The 24,212-nt window shown below is 39.3% G+C and overlaps 1 protein-coding gene and 1 long non-coding RNA gene across 2 annotated transcripts in view; one reads left to right on the forward strand and one right to left on the reverse strand.

The window, feature by feature from the left end:
- cntnap2a (contactin associated protein 2a) overlaps positions 1 to 24,212 on the reverse strand; it is a 405,242-nt gene that overhangs the window by 127,372 nt on the left and 253,658 nt on the right. The window contains exons 12-15 of the mRNA XM_080865727.1: positions 14,973 to 15,079; positions 11,688 to 11,807; positions 10,749 to 10,864; positions 7,137 to 7,221 (exon numbers count right to left, since the gene is read on the reverse strand). Of these exons, the coding sequence (XP_080721853.1) occupies positions 7,137 to 7,221; positions 10,749 to 10,864; positions 11,688 to 11,807; positions 14,973 to 15,079 (428 nt within the window). The remainder of the gene's footprint in view (positions 1 to 7,136; positions 7,222 to 10,748; positions 10,865 to 11,687; positions 11,808 to 14,972; positions 15,080 to 24,212) is intronic.
- On the forward strand, positions 19,586 to 23,093 carry LOC308386286. The gene is made up of 4 exons (XR_013969765.1): positions 19,586 to 20,559; positions 21,263 to 21,380; positions 21,494 to 21,662; positions 22,174 to 23,093. It is a non-coding gene; the product is annotated as an uncharacterized lncRNA (long non-coding RNA).

Raw genomic sequence — 24,212 nt, forward strand, 5'->3', positions numbered from 1 at the left:
ACGTGGCACAATCGGGCAGAGCGTGGGCACAATAGGCAAATAAAAGGGGGTAATACAAGAAATATAAAGAGAAGTTAATAATGAAATAATCCCAAACAGTTATGTGGACAGCTACAGGTACCTTGGTGTTCATCTGAACAATAGACTGGACTGGACTCATAACTCAGACGCCCTCTACAGGAAAGGGCAGAGCAGGTTGTACCTGCTGCGGAGACTCAGGTCGTTTGGAGTGGAGGGCCCACTCCTGAAGAAATTCTATGACTCTGTTGTGGCTTCTGCTATCTTTTATGGCGTGGTCTGCTGGGGCGGCAGCATCTCTGCTGGGGACAGGAAGAGACTGAACAGGGTGATCCGAAGGGCCAGCTCTGTTCTAGGATGCCCTCTGGACCCAGTGGAGGTGGTGAGTGACAGGAGAACGGCGGCTAAGCTGTCATCCCTGATGGACAACATCTCCCACCCCATGCAGCAGACTGTGACAGCACTGAGCAGCTCCTTCAGTGGGAGACTGCGGCACCCACGGTGTGGGACGGAGAGATTTAGCAGGTCTTTCCTCCCCACTGCTGTCAGACTCCATAATAAAGACTTTAACTGATCAAGCACACACAACCATACATATGCAATAATACTAAGTGCAATAATCCTTTCTGTCATCGTTGTATTTTTACTCAGTTGTATATAGTATTTGTATTTGTATTCTATTTTTATCTTATTGTATATTTATTTTATTTTATTCTACTGTATATAGTATTTTATTTTATTCTATTCTGTACAGCTGTGTACTGTATTTATTCTTATTGTATTCTAATTTTTGCCTCATAACTTTTGCACTGTCCACTTCCTGCTGTGACAAAACAAATTTCCCACGTGTGGGACTAATAAAGGTTATCTTATCTTATCTTATCTTATAGTCAAGGCAAGGTCCCTGTTGATTACATTCATCCTTTTTTTTCATTAGTAGTAAAACTGCTAAATAAATACATATGAGAGTGTGTTGATGTTAAAAGCCACTCTGCGGAGGGAGGTGGTAGCGTTCATTGCAGATTTGTCAAGAATTGCATATTTACCAATAAAACATAAGGAGTGACAAACTTTGAGTTCAGCTGGATGCAAGCTAGCCATTTTCTCATTTCACAGCAGTGCAACCATTATCAGGTACCTGTTATTTTTATAGGCATGTGAGCTTAAGAGGGAAGGGGGAGAGAAGGAGAAAAGAGGGAAAAAAACAGCAATTGCCACTGCTGGATTTGTAAAGGTTAATGATGAACATCCAAAACCACAAACAAAAGAAAAAAAATAAACAAGTGGTTAACCAGATCCACGGAATAAAGTCATTAGGGTGTAATGCAAGACCTTCGAGAATGTGTGCGAAGACGTGCGTGGAATATGACAGTGGTTGGCTTGCTGTTACTTGTGAGGCAATAATTGAGACCAGAAGTGCCCAAGGACTGGACTGTAACAATGCCACACATACAAACAGCCTCATTATCCTGAACCCCACTCATCTCTCATCTCTATCCCACCCTGTTCCTTTTTTTTTTTTACCTCCTCCTGTGTCCCTGACTCTCTCCTTGTTTGTCCTTTATACCCTTTTTGTACCAACGACCAATTTCTAACCTGCTTTTCATGCAAGGTTGTTACAAATAGGACTTTACATCAGAAGTCTGTAAAAAACCCAAAACCTGCAAGGTATAGTCACAAAGGAGCACATGCTCATTAAAAGAATGACAAGGTAAACTTAATAAAATCAAATAAACACTTGTTCACATTTGATGCTTTGAGTTGTTTTTGCCTCGACTGCCAGCCAAAGAAGCACTTTTTAATGTCCTTGTCAACACCTGAATCAGTATCCTTGCTGGCTAAAAAACAGTAATTTGGCTTGACATGTGACTGTAATGTAAACAGAGCAGGAGTGACAGACATCTCAAGTATTTCTTCAGCTTTCTTTTCTTCTTACTTTCATCATTGTCTGTGTACCATTTTCACGGCCTATAAGTATGCTACTAATGTGATAAAATCCCGAAATATTAGGATTTTATAATAAGAGCATGAGCTTGGCTGGAGATCTAACCAGCATTTATTCATATAAACAAAAAAAAGTGACTGTATCAGTCAGTGTTGGTCAAGTTACTTGAAAAAAGTAATCACTAATTAATTACTGATTACTTCCCGAAAAAAGGAAGGTAATCAGTTTACTTATTTTCAAAAGTAATTAGTTACTTTGTTACTTTTTAAAACATGATTTATCCCCTAAATAGGTAAGAAAGCAAAAGATTTTTCAGCCCAATTCTACTTTTTCATATAAAATGTAATCAAATGAAAAAGTCTCTTTTTAAAACTTGTTTTATTAGTTTTAATCTTTTAACTTTATGCATCAAGCAAACGTTAAATTATATGCAACATTCTCTGACTGGAAGAAAATTGTTTAACATTTAAACCTATTTTCTGCATATTCCAGCATATAAAATTCAATGTTTTTTTTGTTTACACTCACTCTTTCAAATAGATGCAAGTAAAACACAGCAGAAAATAAATAAAATCAAAGACTCAGCAGTCATGTTGCTCTATTTTCACCTGTATAGCAGGAGTGGGGCAGGCGGAGGTTTGCCCTGGTGCAGTTGTGCTGCAGCGGTCAGTGGAAGGATAATAATAATAATAATAATAATAATAATTTCACATTCCAGCGGCAACGTATTTGGTGCTTGCTCAGACGTTTAGGGGTTTTTCTCGCTGTATAAAGAAGTTTTCTTCCCACGCAGTGAGCAGCGGACGCTAGTGTTTTTGTCACTTTTTACGGAATTCAACTCAAAGTAAGGTTAGTACTTCCACGCTTTAAACGCGGCACTCGATATATTATCCATTTTTGATCTGCACACAGCTGTTGCCACGAACGTCACACTCGCTTGCCTGCAGGCATTAGACATTTCTGTCTTTGACCAACACAAGAGAGGAAGAGAAAATGGAGCATCAGAAGAGTTTCTCTGTGAGGAAACATGCTAAATACACTATATGGACAAAAGCAGTGGGCTACCTACACATTATACCTATAAGCTGCTCAGCCATGCAAATCCATACCATGCACCTCTGCCCTGCTCTGTAACTTTACATGATCTGCCACTTTGCTTCCTGAACAATGGAATTTTGCAGTAATACAACTTCCAGTTGATCGTTGAATATCTTGCAGGAAAGAAATTTGATAAATGACTTTTTGTAAAGGTGTCATCCTATTACAGTACAGTAGTGAGCTCTTCAGAAACCATTCTTTCACAAATGTTTGCAAAGGCAGATTGCATAGCCAGGTGTTTGAATTCAAGGAGGTGCTATTTTCAGTGCTATTTTTCAGGTGTATAAAATCAAAGATTAAGAGGTGCAGTGCAATATTTTTATCCATGAAGTAGCTAAACAAAGCCAGGCTAAAACCCTTTAAAAAAGAGACAAAAAATGTTTCAGATTGACATTTTTTTAATAAATGTTTTTCTTTTATTATATGGAGAAATATTGCTTTGTCAAGGCATTTATTTTGGCTTGCATCACTCATATGTTGCTAAACCTTTAAATTCTTCAGAGCTTACCTTTTGAAGTGTGGTAAGTTTTTCTTTTATTAAAAAAAAATCTCAATCAAGTGCTTTAACTGAATAATCATACTTTGACCATACGCTTGCATCATGCATTTTTATGTGAAAATAACCTCCCAAGAGATCATTTCTGCAAAGTATAAAATATGGCCACGTTTATCCAGGAAATGCTTGATATCAAGAAGAGAGATAAGTACAAATGTTACAGAAGTATGGTCATCCTGAGCTTATCCAACCACATAGAAATATGTTTACACCTCCCTCCCACATCCCCTCTTCCTTTCAAATAATAAGGAAATTCAGGGTATAGTTCAGGGAATCTCCTGAAGTAACAGATAAGCAGTCAGGATGTCCTTGAGGTCTCCAAATAGGCACAATGAAACATGGGCAAAGCATCATGCTCCACAAAGGCCTGGCCCTTTAGACATCCCCGAAACCTCATAAAATCGAGGTCTCAATCAAAAAAAAGGAAAAAAGAAAAACACAAACACTCATGATAACCTTAACCTTATCTTAACTGTGGTTGCCCTTGCAGATATTACAGAAAGGAAGAAAACTGTAAACATTTGTACTTATCTTAAAAAAAAGATGCCACATTCGGTCTGGTTTACAATGAAATGTTTAGCAATTGTTCTTATCAGATGTTTGAGCCGATGGGTGTTGATGACAATAAACAAGCAATCTAATACTAAATATACAAACTGTAAGATTTGCTGGGAACTGTAATGGGTTACTTCAAGGACACAAGCTGATGAAGGAGCAAAGGCACTAGAAAAACAAGGGAATGAAAATGCTTTGTAAGTTAAGGACAGCTGTGCAGCAACAACACACTTCAGCAAAAACGCTTTATCTAAACTCCTTTGTAGGTGTGAGGGTGTGTATCAGAGGGAATTATGGATGTGTGTTTTTATCCATGTTTGCATCTACACAAAGGCTTGTTTGTGCGAGCCTTGCTCTTTCGCTTGTTTACAGATTGTTTGCGGTGAAGGGAGTACTGATGATACTAAATCATTAGTGAAGGGCGCTAATTCTTATCTAAAAGCTGTGATTCTAACACTAATGGGAAAAGTGTTCAACGGCGTGAGTGCGAAGACCAGGGCAGAGAGGTAGGATGATGGGAAAAGTGGTTTTAAAGAGAGAGGGAGACAATACCGTGAGGTAAAAGTGGAGGTGAAGAATGAGAATGAGGCAAAAATGGAGACTTGAGATGTTAAATTGGAGGAGGGGGGAGAACAATGAGAGAATAGGGGAGATAAGAGTGAAGGAAGAGGAGAGAATAGATAGCTAGAAATTGATAAATGTGCATGCAGAAGATTATAGGGAGCAGTGGGGAGAGGGAAAATGACACTGAAGAAGGACCGAAGGAAAGAGAAGGAAAATATTGCTTTTCTCTATGTACTTGTGTGCGCGTTTCTTTGCGTGTTACTGTACACATCAGCATCGAGGTCCCCGATTATTGGATCTCCCAATCGTGCCATCGAGTGAGCGTTCGAGAGCGAGAAGGAATTTGTGGATGTTTGAGTGCGAGAGAGAGAGGTGATAAAAAATGATAAAAAGGACAGAATAGGTGCAGGAGGTGAGAAAGGGGTCAGGCAATTAGAACAATTACTGCCAAGGATTCAAATTAAGGGTGTCACTGGTGGCAGAATATAATTCCCATTTAACGGTTCGTTTAGCTCCAAAATGCCAACCCTAGTCTAATAGATGAGATCTGGATGGGAAAAAAGTGGAAGTGGAAGAGTAGCAAGTGTGTATAGTGACGCGTGCGTGTGTGCTTGTGGTTCACAGTGGAAATGCTGTTGACAGTGTAATTTGATGAAAGCTGACAGCTAATTTATGAAGCATATTTTTGGGTAAATGATTTTTCCTGGTCCTGCTTTCTCTGTCATTCTAGACTAGTAATTGGATTTCCCCTAACTTGCAAGGTACTGAATTAGGAGTAAACTAGTTACTGGCTGTCTGTGTGTGGCTGTGGCAGGGTATGTGTGTACACGCCACAGAGGGCTTGAGAGTTAAAAAGAAAAAGAGGAATTTTAACAAAGCATGGGTTTGTGTATGCGCGAGTATGCGGATACCATATTTGTAGATGGAGGTGCAATCTCAGAGAGGAGTGGAAGTTAATTGCAAAGTTTTGGTCTGCTGCACTAATACCCAACTATTACTAACCACCTTTTGCTTTATTCCCACTCAGTCAATCAAGGACCATGGACACAAATATACGCATCAACACACACACACACACACACACACACACACACACACACACACACACACACACACACACACACACACACATCAAATGAACTCGCCATCCTCTACTCCTATCTCAGTCTCTTTCTGTCTTGTCTCACTTTAATTGCTAGGAGTGTCTTGTCTTTATGAAGCTATTCCCTAAGGTGTGTCATGGTGCACAAATATAAATGTGTGTGTGTGTGTGTGTGTGTGTGTGTGTGTGTGTGTGTGTGTGTGTGTGTGTGTGTGTGTGTGTGTGTGTGCGTGTGTGTGTGTGTGTTAGGAAACAGAGGGAAATTCTAAATAGAAAGCTGTTCCGACAGCAAGCTTGTAATTCTTGTAGTAAAAAAATTAAAACAAAAACAAATGCTCTGTGAACAATACCATGCACACCCACACACATGCATGAGGATGCACACACACACACACACGCACACACACATACACAGACAAACACACAAACCCAGTGAGATATTAGACTAAACACAAACATGCCTCTGTCACCACCAGAGACAGCTGCACAGCTATGAGCCCTCCTCTTGTTGCGTAGAGGCGTTTTAGCTGTTTAAGCCATTCACACACGGCTAAACCGAACCATAACACAAATCAAATGTATCTAATCCACGACAAACCTTAAACAACCGCCAGCCTAACTAATATAAACCAAACTGACACAAAACCCTACCAGGCCTTGCTCAGGCAAACCACAGCCAAACTGACTCAGTCCAAACAAATCGAATGCAAATGTGTGTAATCCAAGTTAATCTAGTCAGAATGAGCAAAGCCAGAACACAACTCATTTTCAGAGGTCTGCTTCAGTTGTATCGTGTGTAGTTCTGTTGGTGGCTAAAAACAAGGATGCAGGCAACGGTTCAAACATACACATGGGGAAAGCCAATGAAGGGTATCTTGCCATGGTGCTGGACAGCAACCAGTCACCAGAAAAGCTTTAAAGCTCCTTGGCATAAATACTGCAAATGTCTGGTATTCAGCCTGTGGGGTGGTAAACCATTTTTTAAAATATATTTGTAATTTCTGTTTTGGTGATGTTAGTAGAAAATCTGTAACAGGTCTATAATCAGATCTAGCAAAGGCCATGTCCTTAAATCCCCCATGATTTTGACACTCATAAAGAGCCCTAATAAAACAATCTTCAGTCTCCCATACACAGAATCCTCAGACAGAAGCAGACGGGAAGACTGTGTTTTTATATGTTATGAATTTTCCATCAAAGGTTGACTATGTGGTGAAAACCAAACCTCCTATCTGTGTCAGCACTGTCTACCCATGTTTGAGTCAGCGGTGAATAAAGATGCCATCCTCAGCCTTTACCTGGAGTGTTGAGGAGTCTGGACATGCGACAGCTGTAGGCGATTTGCTGCTCACAGTATTCTGCACTGGTGGTGATGGCTGTCACCTGAAAACACAAGCAGGGATATGTATTTTCATTTTATCTTCTTCGACCAGACAGGCCCGTTTCATGTAAGAACAAATTACTGAGCTGTGAAACGAAAGAAAGCACACTCTAAAGTTGTTTTAATTTTTGCCTTCTGTGACTCCGAGAAGCTGAAAATGGAATAAGCGGCCACTACAAATTATGAAATAACGTAATTTGATGGATATGCTTCTCAAACCATGTAATGTCATAGTCATCCTGCAGTCTCTTCCCATTGGGGTTCCTTTAAACTTCACACACACAGTTTTCTTTTGACTGTGAGTGACAACTGCAATCTGTAATCACTCACCAGAAAGATTAAGATATTGACTCTTGAGTGTGAGAAGAGATTTAGGTAGTCTGAACTGTGTGTGGGTGAAGCACAGCAGGCAGGTGATGAGGGGATGATGATGGACACTTTTTATGTTAGTATATCGCAGTATGTTTGAAAGACTGGCTGAATGCGTGAAGTGCTGTAGCTCTGGCTGTATTATACTGCGATCATAAAGTTAGTAACTTTGTCAAAACAGAAGAAAAACTGTGCTGCAGCATAAATGCTCACTGTGTTCTAAACCCAGGACCTCTGCTGTCAGTGCTTTGAAGCACCAGCTGCAGGAACAGCAGAGGCCGAGCGATAACAATCCTCTTAAAGAGGAACAAAATCCGCATTTGGAGGTTGGAAGTTACAGCTCTGTCAGTCAGAAGACCGTGGTTTGTCTCCCATTTGGGGGCTCAGTGTGTTTGTGTGACTTTGTTTTCACTTTCAATTTTTGCTTCAGTTTGTTTAGGAACCAAAAAAGTTTTAGAAGACAATTTGGCTTCATTTAAAGTATGACCCTTCACAGTATTAACCTGGCACATTGATATGATACTAACCCAGTCTTTTGACTGTCGAAAAGTAACAAGTTGGGAGCAGCTTTGAAAAAATATAAATAATACTCTGAGCTAAGAAATGCTTGAAATGTTACTGTAGTGAAAGACCATCCTGTGTGTGTGAGATCATTACAAACACCATGCAGAAATTTCATTTCATTTCATTAGGTGGATCTGTTCAACTGCTGGCTAATGCAAACATCTAATCAGCCAGTCACATGGCAGCATCTCAGTGCATTTAGGTATGACATGATCAAGATGGCCTGCCGCCTTGTTGTTGGCAGAGGTCATCTTTGAAGTGACCACACTGTGTATCACTGCTGTCAAGACAGGAACTGGAAACTGAGGCTACAATTCTCATGGGCTCAGGAGTAGAGATGGACGATCCGATATTACGTATCGGTATCGGTCCCATACTAAGCTGTTGTTACAATTTCTTTAATATTACTTTGTACACCAGGATCTTTTTCTACGTAGCTGACGGCTGGTAACTGTGCAGGAGCGGATCTAGCAAAGTTTAGCCAGGGGGGCCGATAGGGCATGAACAGGGAAAAGGGGGCACAAAGACATACTTTTCTTTCTTATTCTCATTTAAAATGTCTAGCTTTTAATAAATAATTATCCGAATCTTACACCCATAGTTTTAATCTGATGTAAAATGTATAGAAGTCCATTACTGTACATAGTAATTATTAAGTCTAATATACCCTAGTAAAGCTATAGTACTTTTTCCTTTGGGAAGGTACCATCTGTGCAGTCTGCAATTCTGTTGAAGAAAGATGTTGAATCTATTTAATTATTCTTGAAAATAATTGATTTCTGTGCATTTTTTTTCACACTGCATCAAATTAAAGTTAAGCATCATGAGGTGGAGGGTGGTTCCCTATTTTACAACCCTATTAGTTTGGTTGCTTACTCTTTAAAATACCAGAATAGGGAGGATGGTGTAGGTTAAGTTTACTAGGTTGATCAGAGAGACTGATATTGCTGAACTATGAAATATTTTCGGTGCATTGTATTTTTTGCATAGAATAGCTTTAGTGTTTGTTTTTTTTAACTTGAGTTTGAACTTATACAAAAAGCAGCAAGATATTTAAAAAACAGTTTTATTGATTAAAAAACACACTATATCGGATTCATATCGGTATCGGCAGATATCCAAATTTATGATATCGGACATAAAAAAGTGGTATCGTGCCATCTCTACTCAGGAGTTGAACAAAAGAAAGCTGGGAAAACATTGCCTGCTGTGATGATTCTCAATTTCTGCTGTGACAGAAATTTTGACGGTAGTGCCAGAATGAATGACATAAAAGCAACTGCCTTGCAGTTAGGCTAGTAGTGGTATGATGATGCATGTTTTCTTGTCTAGTTTTGGGGTCTTAAGTACGTATGGTTGCCTAAGTGTTGCAGTGTCTAAGTGCCTATCTGAGTATTGTTGCTGACCATGCCTATCTATTTATGACCACAGTGTCTTCTAATGGCTGCTTCTAACAGTAAAACACACTATGTTACATAGCTCAAATCATCTCAATCTGGTGTCTGGTTCACTGTGCTCTAATGGCCTTCACAGATCTCAGTACAATAGAGCACCTTTGGGGTGTGATTGAAAGGGAAATTCACATCATGGATGTGCAGCCAAAATGCAGCAGCTTTGTGATGCTATCATGTCGATATGGACCAAAATCTCGGGAGAATGTTTCCAGCAACTTGTTAAATCTAAGACATGAAGAAATTAAGACAGTTTTTAAGGAAAATGGGGGTCGAATGTGACACTGGGATAGTATAACCAATGAAGTGTCCTTTTAGTTTTCAATTATCTTGCACTAATCACTGTATCTACTGATATGTAAAAACTCAAGCTATCCCAAATTCATGCTGCCTGTATGTTTACTTAACCAGAAATTACAGAGGCTGGGGAACACATTAGCTCTGGGAAAACTTCAATTTGCATACAACTCGAGGCACAGCTCCACAAGCACATTTAGTATTTGCCAAGAAAAAAATGATAAATGATTAGTTGTAATGATTGAACTATTCTGCACATATTCATTTAATAAATACAGTATTGTGCCATGGGAAAAGAGACGTGGCTTTATAACTGCTTCACTACTTTTTAATTCACGCACTGCATGCATAATGCTAATGCCAATTCAAGTCCATGTGACTTAGGCGTAGTCGGAAAAATAAAGGGCTTTTTTTTCAGCAAACAATAAGAAGACTGCTATCACAGAAGAAAATGCAGCTGCTTTCTCACAAGCAGAGGTCTCAGAGAAAACAGCCCAAAAATGAAACCCTATGGTCCTGTCAGCAACAGCAGAGTAACGTGTGCCGTGCACCATATTAGGCTTGCTTTTAAAGGGTGGGATAAAATCATCTAAAACAAAACAGATGTTAGCAGTAGTCAGTAAAAAAATCCTCACGGTTCTCATTGTTCATAATATGTACTAAGGGAGAAGCCCATAGCCTGAGGGCTACAATTCAAACAAATCCAAACCCTTTTTTCCATCTCATAATATATTCCTTTTCATTTAAAAAAAAAAAGATTTTTTGGCTTCTAAACCTAAGTATAATACTACTTTTGCCTTATTTGCAGACAAAACACTTTCTATGCTTAACGTGTTCAAGTGCATTACCTGGTCCATTGAGGCACTGTAGTTGACCTGTAACACGGTCCGTCTGTTTCTGCTGGAGCCTGTGACTATGGTTTTGGGAGGCAAGTTGTTCATCACTGTGGTCCATACTTTGTCCTCTATGAAAATAGACAAAACACATTCAAAATGAAAACAAGCCATAGCGCAATTTAAACCTAGGAAACGTATTTGATCGTTCGTTTAATTTTACACATGCAATCGATTCGCACATGCAGACATAGCAACACATGAGTTGTGCAGTTTAGCTGTCATGGCAGTGAAGTTCTTTCCGTGTAATCTAAGTTACAGCTATGAGACTCCGGGATTTAATAGACACTTCTGTCCTGTTATAGTACGAACCAGTCACTCACACAGCTCCTTGTTCATTCACACTGTCAGTCAGGGAATGTGTGTGTGTGTGTGTGGTTCAGGTTTCTGAGGTGTGTGTGTGCGGGAGAGAGAGAGAGAGAGAGAGCGTGAAACTCTTAACATTTCAGAGGTGTGTGTGAGTGCGCTATTCAGCGTGACTAAGGGGCCAGCCAGTGGAGTGCAGTGACATTTCATTAAAAGTCTCGCCTTTGCTCTGCCTCCATGCTCTGCTGTTCCAGACTATCTACTTATTCCACTGTGTGTGTGTGTGTGTTCATGGAAGTGTGCAGGTGTGTGTGACAGAAGAAGTGTCACACAGACCCTTAGAGCACTCCTAGAGTTGCATAACAGCTTCGTTGCGTATATGTTTGTGGCGTGTGTTTTGATGTGCATGTGCATCTCAGTATCTGTGTTTGCTGCTGCTTCAGAAGTAAATGTCAGTTACTGTGAACATGTTGCCATGGAAACCACAGATATAACAGGTTAAGGCTGCAGAGTTTATTTCCTTTCACAGGTCACTGGGGCTAGACAGTATGGAAGGCACACACGCAAACACACACTGGAGACACACACCTGTCATGTTGCAGTTAACTTTGAAGGGGCCAAGAGGTCCGCTACCATCGGGGTCGATCCAGTAGGCATCGGAGGACTTGCCCAAATGCTTGTAGGCCTCACACGAAGGCTCATAGATCGCTGGAGCAGAGCAAGGGTGAAGAAAAATGAGAGCAAACATGAGCAGTTGAAGGAGGATGGGTATTAAAGGAAAAACACAAAAAAAAACAAGCGCACTATACATCCCCTCCCCAAAATTAGGCTTACAATACAAGTCTGTGTTTGACACCTACTCAGTGTGACACCACGTCATGTTGAGATATACACTGACACTGGGGAACATCCATATTTAAAGGAGCACAACTGTTGAATGGATGACAGATGAGGAAACACTTTTTTCCTATTTATAAATCTTAACCAATGAGGCAAAAAAAATAAATAAATAAAAATAAAAAATGGCCGTGGGTGGTGGCAGTGTTAAGGCCTGGCTTTCCAGCAAAATCAGCAGTTGATTCCCCGTAAACAGAAAAGCGTTCATAGATTGGCAGTTTTTTCTTTTTTTCTTTTTGCCCTGAGGCTGGTGCGAGAGAAGAGGCTACAGTAAGCCACTCAAAAATATACTATAGACAAATGCTAGAGTAACATTTCTGTTTTGTTATCTAATTCAGCAACTAAAGCTTCCAAATCCATGATGGACCTAAAATAGCAACTCAGTTTCCAAAGCTGCTTTCTTTTTTTCCCCCCTATTTTTATTTTCCCCTTCGTCCAAAAGGCAATTTCATATGGTTGCCTCGCTCACCACATTGTCTCTATTCAGTGCCTGTCAAGGAGCGGCGTCTTCTCCCTAACACTCGAGCAATCTAGCTGACAACATATTGATGTTGTGTTTGTGTTGACGTACACACAGACAGACAGGGACGCGGACAGCAGGAAGAATTACACTTCAAAGTGAATTGCGAGCGTGACTTGAAGTGAAACTTTCTTGATTGAAGTGTGACTCCTCACAGGCTTAACAATGAGTTTAAAAAGAAAAAGAGCCTGCAATATGTTAATAGTTCTTTGTTAGTTTGCCTGCTATCAACTCCTTATTTCTGTCTGCAGTTTCTTTATTTTTCAGCCTTTTCTTTTCTATATGTTCTCCGACTACTTCATTGATCTCAGTTTTGCAGGGTGGTTTTCTGATTAGAGGAGACTCTTTTTGTTAACCACAACCAGTGTTGGGAGGATGTAACTGTACTGAGGAATCTCAAAGGATCAAGAGAAGTGTTGAGGTTGATGTTTCTGTTCTGGCTCAAAGCCATTGGCAAAGGCTCTAATACAATGGTAGTTTAATAGCCAGCATTTCTCCTAGGACTTCTTCAGTGTTATGTACCACAACAGAAAGATTCAATGTACAGAGAAATTCAGAGAAATTTCTCCAGAGGGAACTTAATTAGAATATTTAGTAAGTCAATCCAAAAATTATGTCTGCATATATTTACCGTCAGAGTGGAATACTAGCAGGATTTGGAAAGGAGCTTATAGCAGTATCAACATAAAAGCTGTAAATGCTGGTAACCCCTGTGCTTATTTTTTAATGACAAAAAAATACAGTCAAAGTATTTAATTGGCATGAACTAAAATGCAGTTTTCAAAACTGTATACTCTTTTTTTTTTAAAGTTATTAACCATTCAGTTATTGTTTTTATCTCAGAATATGGTTAAAACATATTTATTCTTCCATTAATTGACTATTACGTATCTAATCACTAAAGGATGGGACACTACTGCACACTCCTGGGTCTTTAATTGGTGACATGTTTTAAATCATTTCATGGCGTCAAATTACACCATGGTTTTGTTTCACTCTTTATTTATGCTGCCATCGTAGTCCAGAGGTTGAGAAGTGTAATTCTGGTGGTCATAAGGTTTGCCCTGTACCCATGTGTGCTGTCTGAAGGTACCTCAGCTTCTTTGTGCATGTTGGGTTAATAAGGTGCTTAAATGTAGAATAAAGCACTGTATGAATGCATGCTTAAATGTGGTTGTTACTCTAAAGCACTTTGAGTGGTCAGTAAGACTGAAAAAGCACTATATAAATGCCCGTCCATTCCATTTCATCAACTTTGCCACCGACAAGCTCCACCAGAGAAACTATTTAGAGGTCCGTGACAAAGAAGCGGCTCTTTAAGGAAGTGAAAAGAGTTGCTCATTCACTCTCTCTCCCCACACTTTACTGGCAGGTCTCCAGATTTGCCTCACACCTTTATAGCCGGAAACCAGAGACCTTCATTTCTAGGTTACTACTGCCTTAGGCTGTCTCTTATTACTCCTAACTAATCCTTGACAAATTTTTTCAGAGGGCATGCGTGAAGTCAGCACCTTGTTTACTCATTTGTTTCTTTCATGTATCATCACCAGCAGCTGTTATTTTGGCACATATGCAGCACAATGCATCGCAGAGCACTATGTGGTTGCATAGCGTTTCCATATAGCCCCAGAAACTCAGAGGTGTATGTGATACAGTAAGTATATAGTAAATAGGGATGCAATTTTGGACACAGATTCACACATATAGAGAGATGCAGTCGTACAAAGACATTTCTCGATGTGCATCTTGCTTCATCTGTTTCTGTATTTTTTATGATCTATTCATTATTACCTACTTAGACCAACTCCGCAGTGCCTAAATTTGAAAAATGTCTTTTTCACTCACTTTATTCCTCTGGCTTTCTCACACTTCCATTATATTAAATCTGCTCTTTTAGATTTATTTCCAGAACTTTACTTATCTGCCTTCTCTTAAAAGAGAACAGTCTTTGAGGCTTATGGGAGGAGGGATGGCATTCTCAAATTGTTAAGCATTTTTAAAAAAATCCCGCTTTGCTCTCTCCGACTCTGTTCTCTTTGTGTTATGGGGCTTTTTGGGTCGTATTCCTTTTTCTCTGTCGGAACAAAACACACAGTGTCGTCAGAAAAGCCTGATTCCCATGAATACTTCAAAAGTTCATCTGTCCCTCTAATGAGAATTGTGGCTTTGAGCTGAAAAAAACCCAACAAACAGCTTAATCACTCAAATTCGAATGGAGGAAGGCTAAATCAAACACACACACGCACACACACGCACACACACGCACACGCACACACACAGGCAGAGCAGAGCGGCCTAAAGTGTTGTTCCACGGACGGGAACACAAAGAAACAAAAAATGAATAGAACAAACAACTGTACACACAACTTGCCACACACACACACACACACACACACACACACACACACACACACACACACACACACACACACACACACACACACACACATACTTACAAGTATGACATGTTGCTCCAGTGTATCCAGTTCCATCACAAGTACAGCTGAAGCTGTCCCAGGTCTGTTTACACCGACCACCATGTTCACAATGATTGGGCATACATCTAGAGAGAGGAGGACAGCAATAGCACTTTTACAGGAAATGTTTTCAACACTTGTTGCTTTAAAAACTTGCTTTATAAATAAATACACTACCATTCAATGATCAATATCTGTCACTCAGAAGAGTTCTTATTTTGAAAGGAAAGCACATCGATTTTTATAGATACTTTTTAATGATAGCACCCATCCAACAGCACATTGTGTTACTTAATGCAATTTATCACGGTAAAAAACTTATTGATCAGAAAACAATAAAAGCTTCAACAAAAGCTTTTCTAACTACAAACATTTTTGTACCATGAGTCAGCGTGTGATGTTAGAAAGTGTGTGCCATCGATAAAACACTGTATGAACCGTTCTGTGATTAGCTGAACGGGGCTTGAGCCAGAAAGCGCTTTGAGTGCTCAACTGAGTAGAAAAGCGCCATGTAAGTGCCAGACCATTTATCAAATCTTTTCTCAAAATGACCCAAACTCACCAGAGTATTTTTGTTCTCCAAAACAAAAGATATCCCATTCTGATTCTTAGTTCTGTTCCCAGCTTTAATTGAACTTAACTATAAAAGAAAAAAAAAGAAGTTGTTCTAATGCGCAGCTGAGCAATGGGACAAATACACTCGAGTCTCTGACTTGGAAACAGATCTCTTACAGAGTCATATGGTGCTAGGTTGTGAAGAGAGGAGTGGATTATTTTCTTAAAACAAACAAACAAACAAAAAAATTTCTTTGCTTTTTGTTTTGGCAATTTGCTCCTTTTCATAGAACAACAGAATATTCTGGGCTATGGTAATATGACGAATTAACAATTTAATGTGACAAACTTGCGTATGCCCATATAGACATCTCATTAAAAACTTTTTTTTATAACAGATGATCTAAATTTTGTGATAAACAATGTTAAGGTGCACTATATCTAACTTGTTGAAAAGGAAAGGAAATACATTAAAAGGTGATTACTTGTAGGTTACATGAACTGTGACCACATTGAGATTTTCTTTAGAAGTCTATTACTATAGGTAGCTACTATCTAAAGAAATACAGGACTGACAGAGTGGCATCCCTATTCATCTGAGACAGAAGTCTTACAATATAATAATAAAAGAATGTGATTCTATGAGTTGAGATTAATGTAAGTTTTATGATTTCACTGACCCGAGGCCCTTGAAAACTACCACACATACCTTTGCAGGCAAAGGATACTAAATATTTATGCTGTAAAAAAGCTGATTCAAAAGGACAAAACCAGTGATAAGATCTAAACCATTCAAACATATCAGTCAGCATGATGATAATTTCTAATAATTTAAAATAGAACTCGGCAAAGAACCTTCGTTCTTTGAATTTCCACATATTTTCTCCCTGTTTGGACTCTTTTCATAACCAATGATGTCGCTATTAGCTTGATAGGTTCAATGAATCTGTCAACATTTCCATTCAAGGTGTTCACAAGAACAAAAGAAAGAAAGTAATGCCTTCACTTGATACCCCCCCACCCCCACAGCAATACTTGTGCCAAGACACCCAGTCAGTGAAAGAAAATGCAGGATCTACTGGTGACCTTGGCTAACTGTAAACAATCAGGAATAACTCAGTTTTAATCGGACCATGTGCGACTAAATAAAGTGAGACTGTCAGTGACTACTGAAGTGTGTGTCTGCCTATACTAAAATGAAACATCATTGATTATTGAGTGCACGAGGCGACAGACCTGCTAATGATGCTGAATCTCAGTGTTCCATCTTAGGTTTCTTAACATAAAGCATATTGTTATTGTTAAAATTTAGTCTCTATATTCACAGATGGAAGTAAACAGAGTGTGAACACAGCACTGAGCACACAGCAGTTAAGACATCACAGTTTTTCTTGTTAAAATTTGAATACCAACCCAAATCCCGAGCACATCAAAGTTCTGTGGTTTGATCTGCCTGCAGGCCTGTGGGGATGGATCCCGAGGCACGGGAGGCTTAAAGCGGGGTTTTCCACACACACAGTCATGTATGAGTTATGCGATTAGAATTTTTAAGTCTGCTTACTTGAATGTAATAAAATGGTGTTAGCAGGAAAGCGAGCTGGAGGACAAACAAACACTGACTCGTAAAAGCTGCAGGGGTCCTTTAAAATTCTGAGTTCTTCTCCAGCCTCACTGGCTGTCGGGCAGTTAAGCAGCACAAATATTCCACCTCTGGAGCTGGACATGATGATTACTGCTGTTGTGCACACAATACTGATGAAAGTGACATACTACTTTGGCCTTGTTCACATAACATAGGATAGCTTCACTGACAGCAGAGGGGGTTATAATTGTGGCCATCTTTGGATTTCTTTGTACATTTGGACTCAGTGTACTTGGAAAACGAGGGGGACAGCATGTGCTGTAAAAAAATGAAATAAATAAAATAAATAAAAATCCTGCCTGTCTGCTAGGCTACAAAATATTTGACAAGCATTTGGCTATGTACAAAATCGACCCTGTGGCAGTCTAAAAGCTGTGAAAAACAAACATTCTAGTGTGACACTAGATTGCACAGCACATTTTTAATGCAAGTAACGCATCTGGAGTGCAGAATGACTCAAATTCCCTGAAATGTTTCTGTCAGCGCATTTCGGGCAGTTTGTCCAAGTAGAGTTAACTTCAAGTTAACGAGCTTACTGCGCTAAAGCTTTGACGCCGTGCAGCCCCACGCACAGTTAATTTCCTTTTGCTGCGCAGCTCTCACACAGTGGCTCAGCTATGCTCCAATCCCTCCATATTGTGGCCAGTCACATGCGAGGATATAGGATAATATCATTATATGAAAAACAGAGGGAGAGACGCGACAGTTAAGTGGAGTGTGCGTCTGTCCTCTCAGTAAGTGAGTGAGACAGTAGACAGTGGTGAGGAGGGCTGTGCGAGTGCATCGCAAAAACACATAAATATGCCTGACACCCGTAAACGAAGCAGCATCTGGCTTTTTTGTCTCGGTCTCGACTTTGTCTTTGTCTTGACTCAGTCTGTCTTGGTCTTGTCTTGACTACAAGTCTATTCATCAGTGGTGCAGAGGGTATGTTGATGATGAAAGCACTAGCATTAGTGCTAATCTTTTCTGCAAGGCTCCAAAAAGAAAGAAATAAATAAATCCATGATTCAATTCCAGTTACATCTTTGCAGCATGCTTCTTGTTATGGATAATGCAACATTGTTCTGTTAATTTTCAAGACATTTCCCTAATGTTCCTACTTAATCTAGGCATTTCCAATCCAGAGGTAATGTTAGTCATTTTTTAAAAAGGTTTGTAGTGGTGTAACATACCGACAAAGGTTAGGTAGATTTGACCTATTTGTGTTGTGCTTGAGTACAAATATAGAGTAGATCGCACCTAACAAATTGTGTACTAATTAGGGTTAGGGTTAATTGTTACATCAATTTCGTTGAGTATATTTTTAAAAGTTTGTTTTTACAGTGTAACAAGGTTCAGACAAAGGGCCTTTCACAGAGGGTTGCAATTGACAATCACAAAAGACATTATGCTCAGCAAGCTGTGATCACTCAAGTATACTAACTATATATGCGGCTTTTTTTTTCCTGGAAAAAAAAAAGACATTTCGGCAAATTTATGAGCGTGTGTGGTTTTATGTGCCTCTGCACTCATTGCCTCGGCAGTATTACAGAACAACAGTGACATTGTGGGAATTTGCATGGGCATAGCTATGTGTCCACCTGAGAGTGTGTCTGTTAGGTTGTGTGTAGTTTCTGTTTCTTCCACTATCTCACCCTAAACACAATCTCACAGTGGAACGGCATTGATCAAAGGGAGGTCAGACAGGGCTATTGAACTGCCTTCAAAGACATTCTGATTAGTTAGATGGTAACAGTGCACCCATTCATCTTCCATGGCAGAACAAGGCCCACCTCAAGTACTGCAGGGCTTATACAAAACATTTGAAGTAATAGACTTGGGCAATACTGGGAGCACAGAGAGTAGGATAGTTTCATTAAATTTGGAAACTTCTGTGTTAGTTCACGTCCAAAATAAAGTTTTTTGGCCATGGACAGTTTTTTTTTTCTCCACCTGTGAAGGCAGAAGTTTTCTGGAGAACTGTCAGCACATCTGCTATTGCATTTTCAATATGCAGCAGCAGGAAGCCAACTTCCAGTGGTCTGTAACACTCTCGGTCACTCATCTTTGTGATCGTTTCCTCCGTACAGTATAGTGTACGTCACATAGAGGCAGTTGCACAGAATTGCACAAAATAAACAGCATCAGTATTCTGTTGAAGTGAAATTGTAACAATGGTGAGTAACATTTGATCAAATTAAAACATAATAACGCAGTCTTCTGGCTGACTCAGTCAATTAGCACCTCTAAATTGAGCATTTGATTGCACAGCACAATGCAAAACAGAGTCAAACAGAGTCAAAATGCAAATTTTGACTTTGTAAGCATTTTGCTATTTACTGGATGACATTTCAAATCAAAATTATTATTATCATTCATATTACACTGTAAAAAAGGGCAGTGAAATTGACATAAAAACCATGTAAAACCCCTACAGAAATGTATAGTAAACCCCAAAACACAACTTTCCTGTTTCGATCACAGTGAATTATTGTAAACCTTTAAACAGAATGTTCCTGTTATATTTACAACATGAATGTGTGATTATAATCAAATTTATTGGTTAAAACTACAAATACTGTGAATAAAAACAGTGAAACACCGTAATACTCATAACCAAACAATCATGTTAATTTGACATGCAAATACTGTAAAAATCACAGTTTTAGTCAGTTTTTCTTAAAAACACATGACGTATATGTAAGTCACTTTACAACTGCATGGATGTACTGGGCCTACTTTTAACATGATTCATGAAATGATGCAAAGTCATGGATTGGACTAATAAAAATGTTTTCACAGAAGATGTCATTGTGAACCTGAGAGGTTGCCTCTCCATTTATAGGCTATATAAAAATATACAATTAAAATTGTTTACATCATGTTTTTTTCTTAAATCATTTGCAGCCTATTGTAGGGTAACCAATAAGAAATTATTATTTAACGACTAAGTAATGCTTCTGTCATAATGCTTGTATTCTTTATGTTTCTTTTAATTGCAATGTGATACTTAGACTAGAATACTTTTTTGGGTTAGGTCAGCAATGTCTCATTATTAAAGGCTAAACAAACTTACAGTGCCTCCCATAGGATCTCTATGGTGCCTCATCTCCACAGAGCTGTAAGCTACTTCAGGCCACTCACAGTTGCACTGAGCGCGCCTAATTTTGAATGTGCATCTGAAGCTCGTCTCTGATTGGATAATGACGTGAGGGCGGGAGGAGAAGAGCGCCTAGTTCACGACTATAGCTAACGAGCCAGCACGAGAGAGAAGACGGGAGAAGAAAACATCGAACTTTCAGCAACTACGTTGTTAGGACAAATTACAAACATACGATTTCAAGTGTTTTTTGAGGATCTGTGTTTGTTCGTCAGAAAGTCTGCACGGTAAGTTCAATATCTTGGCGACGTTTTTTCGAGATAAAAGCACCAGTTGATATTTAGACCAAGGCTCATAACCTAGCGCTAGCATGCTAGTTCAGCTGAAAAGCACAGGCAAACTTTAGAAATACTAAAAATGATCATCTGCGTCTTTTGTAAAAAGGTATTGGTCACATTAAGAGGCTATGTACTACATTGCAGAGTGCATAAGAATGAGCCTTGTTGTATTTTTAAATGTGTTGGCGCCAATTGCAGCCAAACATTCACCACGTACTCTGCTTTCAAGGGGCATTTTTATCGTGTGCACAATGCACCTGCACTTCAAGCTACTCCTAAAGCTCTTGTTGCAGATTTAAAATGTGCAGTTTCATTATGTGCCTGCCATTTTCAAACAGTGAAAGAGCTAGTGTCTCACTTAAATGATCATATTGCAGGGGGCAGGTCTGTGTCATGTCCAGTAAGTGGTTGTAAGCATATGTTTACAAAAAAGTCATCATTTACTTCTCACATGTGTAGGAAGCATAAAGCTTGTTCCCCAGATGGTATTGATGACATGTACAAGGAATCTCGTCCTCAGCCCCCAAATGACAGTACAGAATATTCAGAAAACACACATGAAACCATGGCATCTGCTAGTTCAGCCAGTGATATGCCAGAGAAGGATAGTCATTCTTATCTCAGAAACATGTGTCTCTTTTACCTTAAACAGCTACTCAGCTACTTTGAAGAGAAGGAGGAGTCCATGCTTCTCTGTGTTGAAGATACATGTCTGGCAGATGAGGTACAACTGGAGCAAGTGCCTCTGACACCCACTATTATCATGTGTGGTAAGTCTGTTTCATAGCTCTCTCTCTCTCTTTTTTTTTTAAGTGCATTTTTTATAGAATGTCATGTGACTGCCGTGTTTATTGATATAACCTGTTAAATAATTTCTTCACAGGACAGTCCTGCTATTCCTCAAGAAGATACATGCTGAGTGTTGATCGGCACCTCGTCAGCACAAACATATCCTCCTTCATTTCTGCACTGTGCCTCATGTTCGGGAGCTACTACAATTTCAACATCCATTATCCATCTGAGCTGGCTTCCACTTTAGAGTTTCTTCAGAGGTGAACAAATATGGCTTTGTTATTTCTCATAACTGAGACTCTGGGATCTGGAGTCTGGCTTTGATGTGGTTCGAGTCCAGGTCTGGCTCTGAGTCTCGGTCGGCTTTGGAGCCGGTTTCAGTTGTTTTTTCTGTTTTTTGTTGTTGTTTTTTTTGTTTGGTTGGTTTTTTAAAATACATTAACAGTCTGAATCTGGGTCCAAGCCTGGCCGAGACTCAGGGCTAGACCAAGCGTCAACTGACGTCTGACTACCTATAACCTTTGCTTTGGATTTTAACAATGCTAAAGTGTGACATATCACTGCAGAAGACACTCGTGAAGGGTGCCAATACTTTTGACCATGCATTGTTCACTTCCCCACAGCATTTTGGTTATACTTTGTCTTGAACGTGGTCATGGCCATGACTGTATATATATGTATATACTTAATTTTTACTTACTTTGTATGTGTATTTTAACTGATCAATTATAAAAATGCTTAATAAACTTTTATATGATTGTTATTTTACAGGTGTTTCTTCTCCATAAACCCAGAAAAAGGAACCAAAGTAGAGAACAAAAACTCAAAGCGTCGTCTCAGTGTGAACCCTCGAGTCCTCACCCTGATTTAGGATCTCGCCGACCACGAGTGGCGCTAAGCCTAAATCTTGACTCTCTGTGGACTGTTAGTTTTACTTTGTTAATTTTGTTCCACAATGTGTACTGGAACCTTTTACTGGTCGAATGCATGAAGCCAATTCATGAAGATGTTCTTTCTTTGTAGGAATGTTCTTTATTTACATAAGAAAAGAAAAAAAACAACATGCTGCTACTGCAGTGTTTCTAGACCACATGTGTAGGTTTGTTTCACCACGTGGTTTTGCTGATGTTTTCTGACCAGGGCCATGGTTGTGGTGACAGCAGGGTGCGTGTTGCGTTGCACGGTGATTATGATCATTTTTGGCACAATATGTGTTTTTTGTTTTAAAGTCTTAACAGGTTATTTAACTTTTTCTGGTGGAGGGTCTAACAAATGCTTGTTTCATGAACATGGTTCTTGCTTTGCAGGAATGTTCCACAGCTTTTATAGCCTATATTTTGATTGAATTGTGTAGTTGCTGTGTGCCTTGCATATTGTGTTAGTTGGAAAAATGGATCCATTTGCTGTCATTTTGCTAATGTGGCTGCAAAATAAATTTCCCAAAAGTGATATTTTCCTCTCTTGTGTTTTCTCATGTGTATTTTTGCATGTTTGGGTGTAGGCGTAGCAGTAAGAAATTTGCTGGGTTATGGTTAAAATTTTACATTAAAACATATAATATTCAGCATAGATTTTATGTATAATTTACAGAGCAGCTCCATTTAATATGCACAGTTTCACCGTAGTTCTACCATTTTAAATTAGTTCTTTGTACGATATTTCCCTGTTAATTTTGCAGTTTATGGATCCACAAAAAGCATTTATTACTTGTAAAAGATACAGGAAATAGTGTATTTATATATCACATCTATGTGTGAAATTAACTTCTTTTTCCTGTAGATTTAACAGTTTTAATCTGAGATTCATTCACTGTAAATCAATTTACAAGTTGCATCTGTAAAGCGTTTTTACAGGAAGTCCCTGGTAACCCCAGCTGCCAGGGTTTTCCTGTAAAAACAGCACGTTTTTTTTTACAGTGTAGGTATGACACATACTGTGTCATACTCTGCCTCACAGAGCCCCTCCTCCTGACCCCCTCCAGGTACACTGTAAGAATAAACACAATATGAACAAATACAATACGTTTCATTCATTATTGGAGGAGAGTAGGGCACAAAAAGGATTTTTTGACTAGAGTTATAAACTAGGTGGCCTAAACTGCCACAAACACTTTAATAGAAACATTATCTGAAAATGCAAATGCAAAATGACAACACTGACTTAAACAGGATTTTCTGATGAGTCTGCCTGTGTAAGTGTGTGCCCAAGCAGTTGTCTGAACTCAAGATTCCCAGCCAGTCAGACCACTTGTGGCGAACCTAAATTGATCACAATCAAGCAGGGGTACTTGGTGTCTTCTTCGCTCACCAAGGATATCGATGAAGGTCATTGACAAACCTCACCTGAAGACAAATCACTAAATAATACGTGACTAACACCACCGGGATTAAACGTGTCCTCAAAGTTTAAATGGTTTTGCACACAGGCATCAATGCAGGCAAATGTTGCATGGGTGACTGCATGTATGGCGAATCCATTCCAATGTGTTTGTCTAGTCCATGACAAGGAAATAAATTGAAATGTCAACAAGTTTAATGAATGCTTACAGTGAGCCAACATTGGGAGGTGCTGTGCAGAATTTCCATGTCTGGTATCCTTGGCAATAAAACCGAACTGCATGGCTCATTTTTGATGTTTGATTAAGATTGTTCAATGTTTTCCACTGATAAAATACACACCTCCTTGCACTGTAATTTTCCCCATCAACTATATCTGACAAGCAGATAGGAGACAGCAATACACTCACATACTTGTTGATTCAAACAGACAAGTGGATGTTTGTGCTATAAGTCTCTGGATCGAAATTCAAA

This window comes from Rhamphochromis sp. 'chilingali', assembly GCF_963969265.1.
Source record: "Rhamphochromis sp. 'chilingali' genome assembly, chromosome: 18".
NCBI lineage: Eukaryota > Metazoa > Chordata > Actinopteri > Cichliformes > Cichlidae > Rhamphochromis > Rhamphochromis sp. 'chilingali'.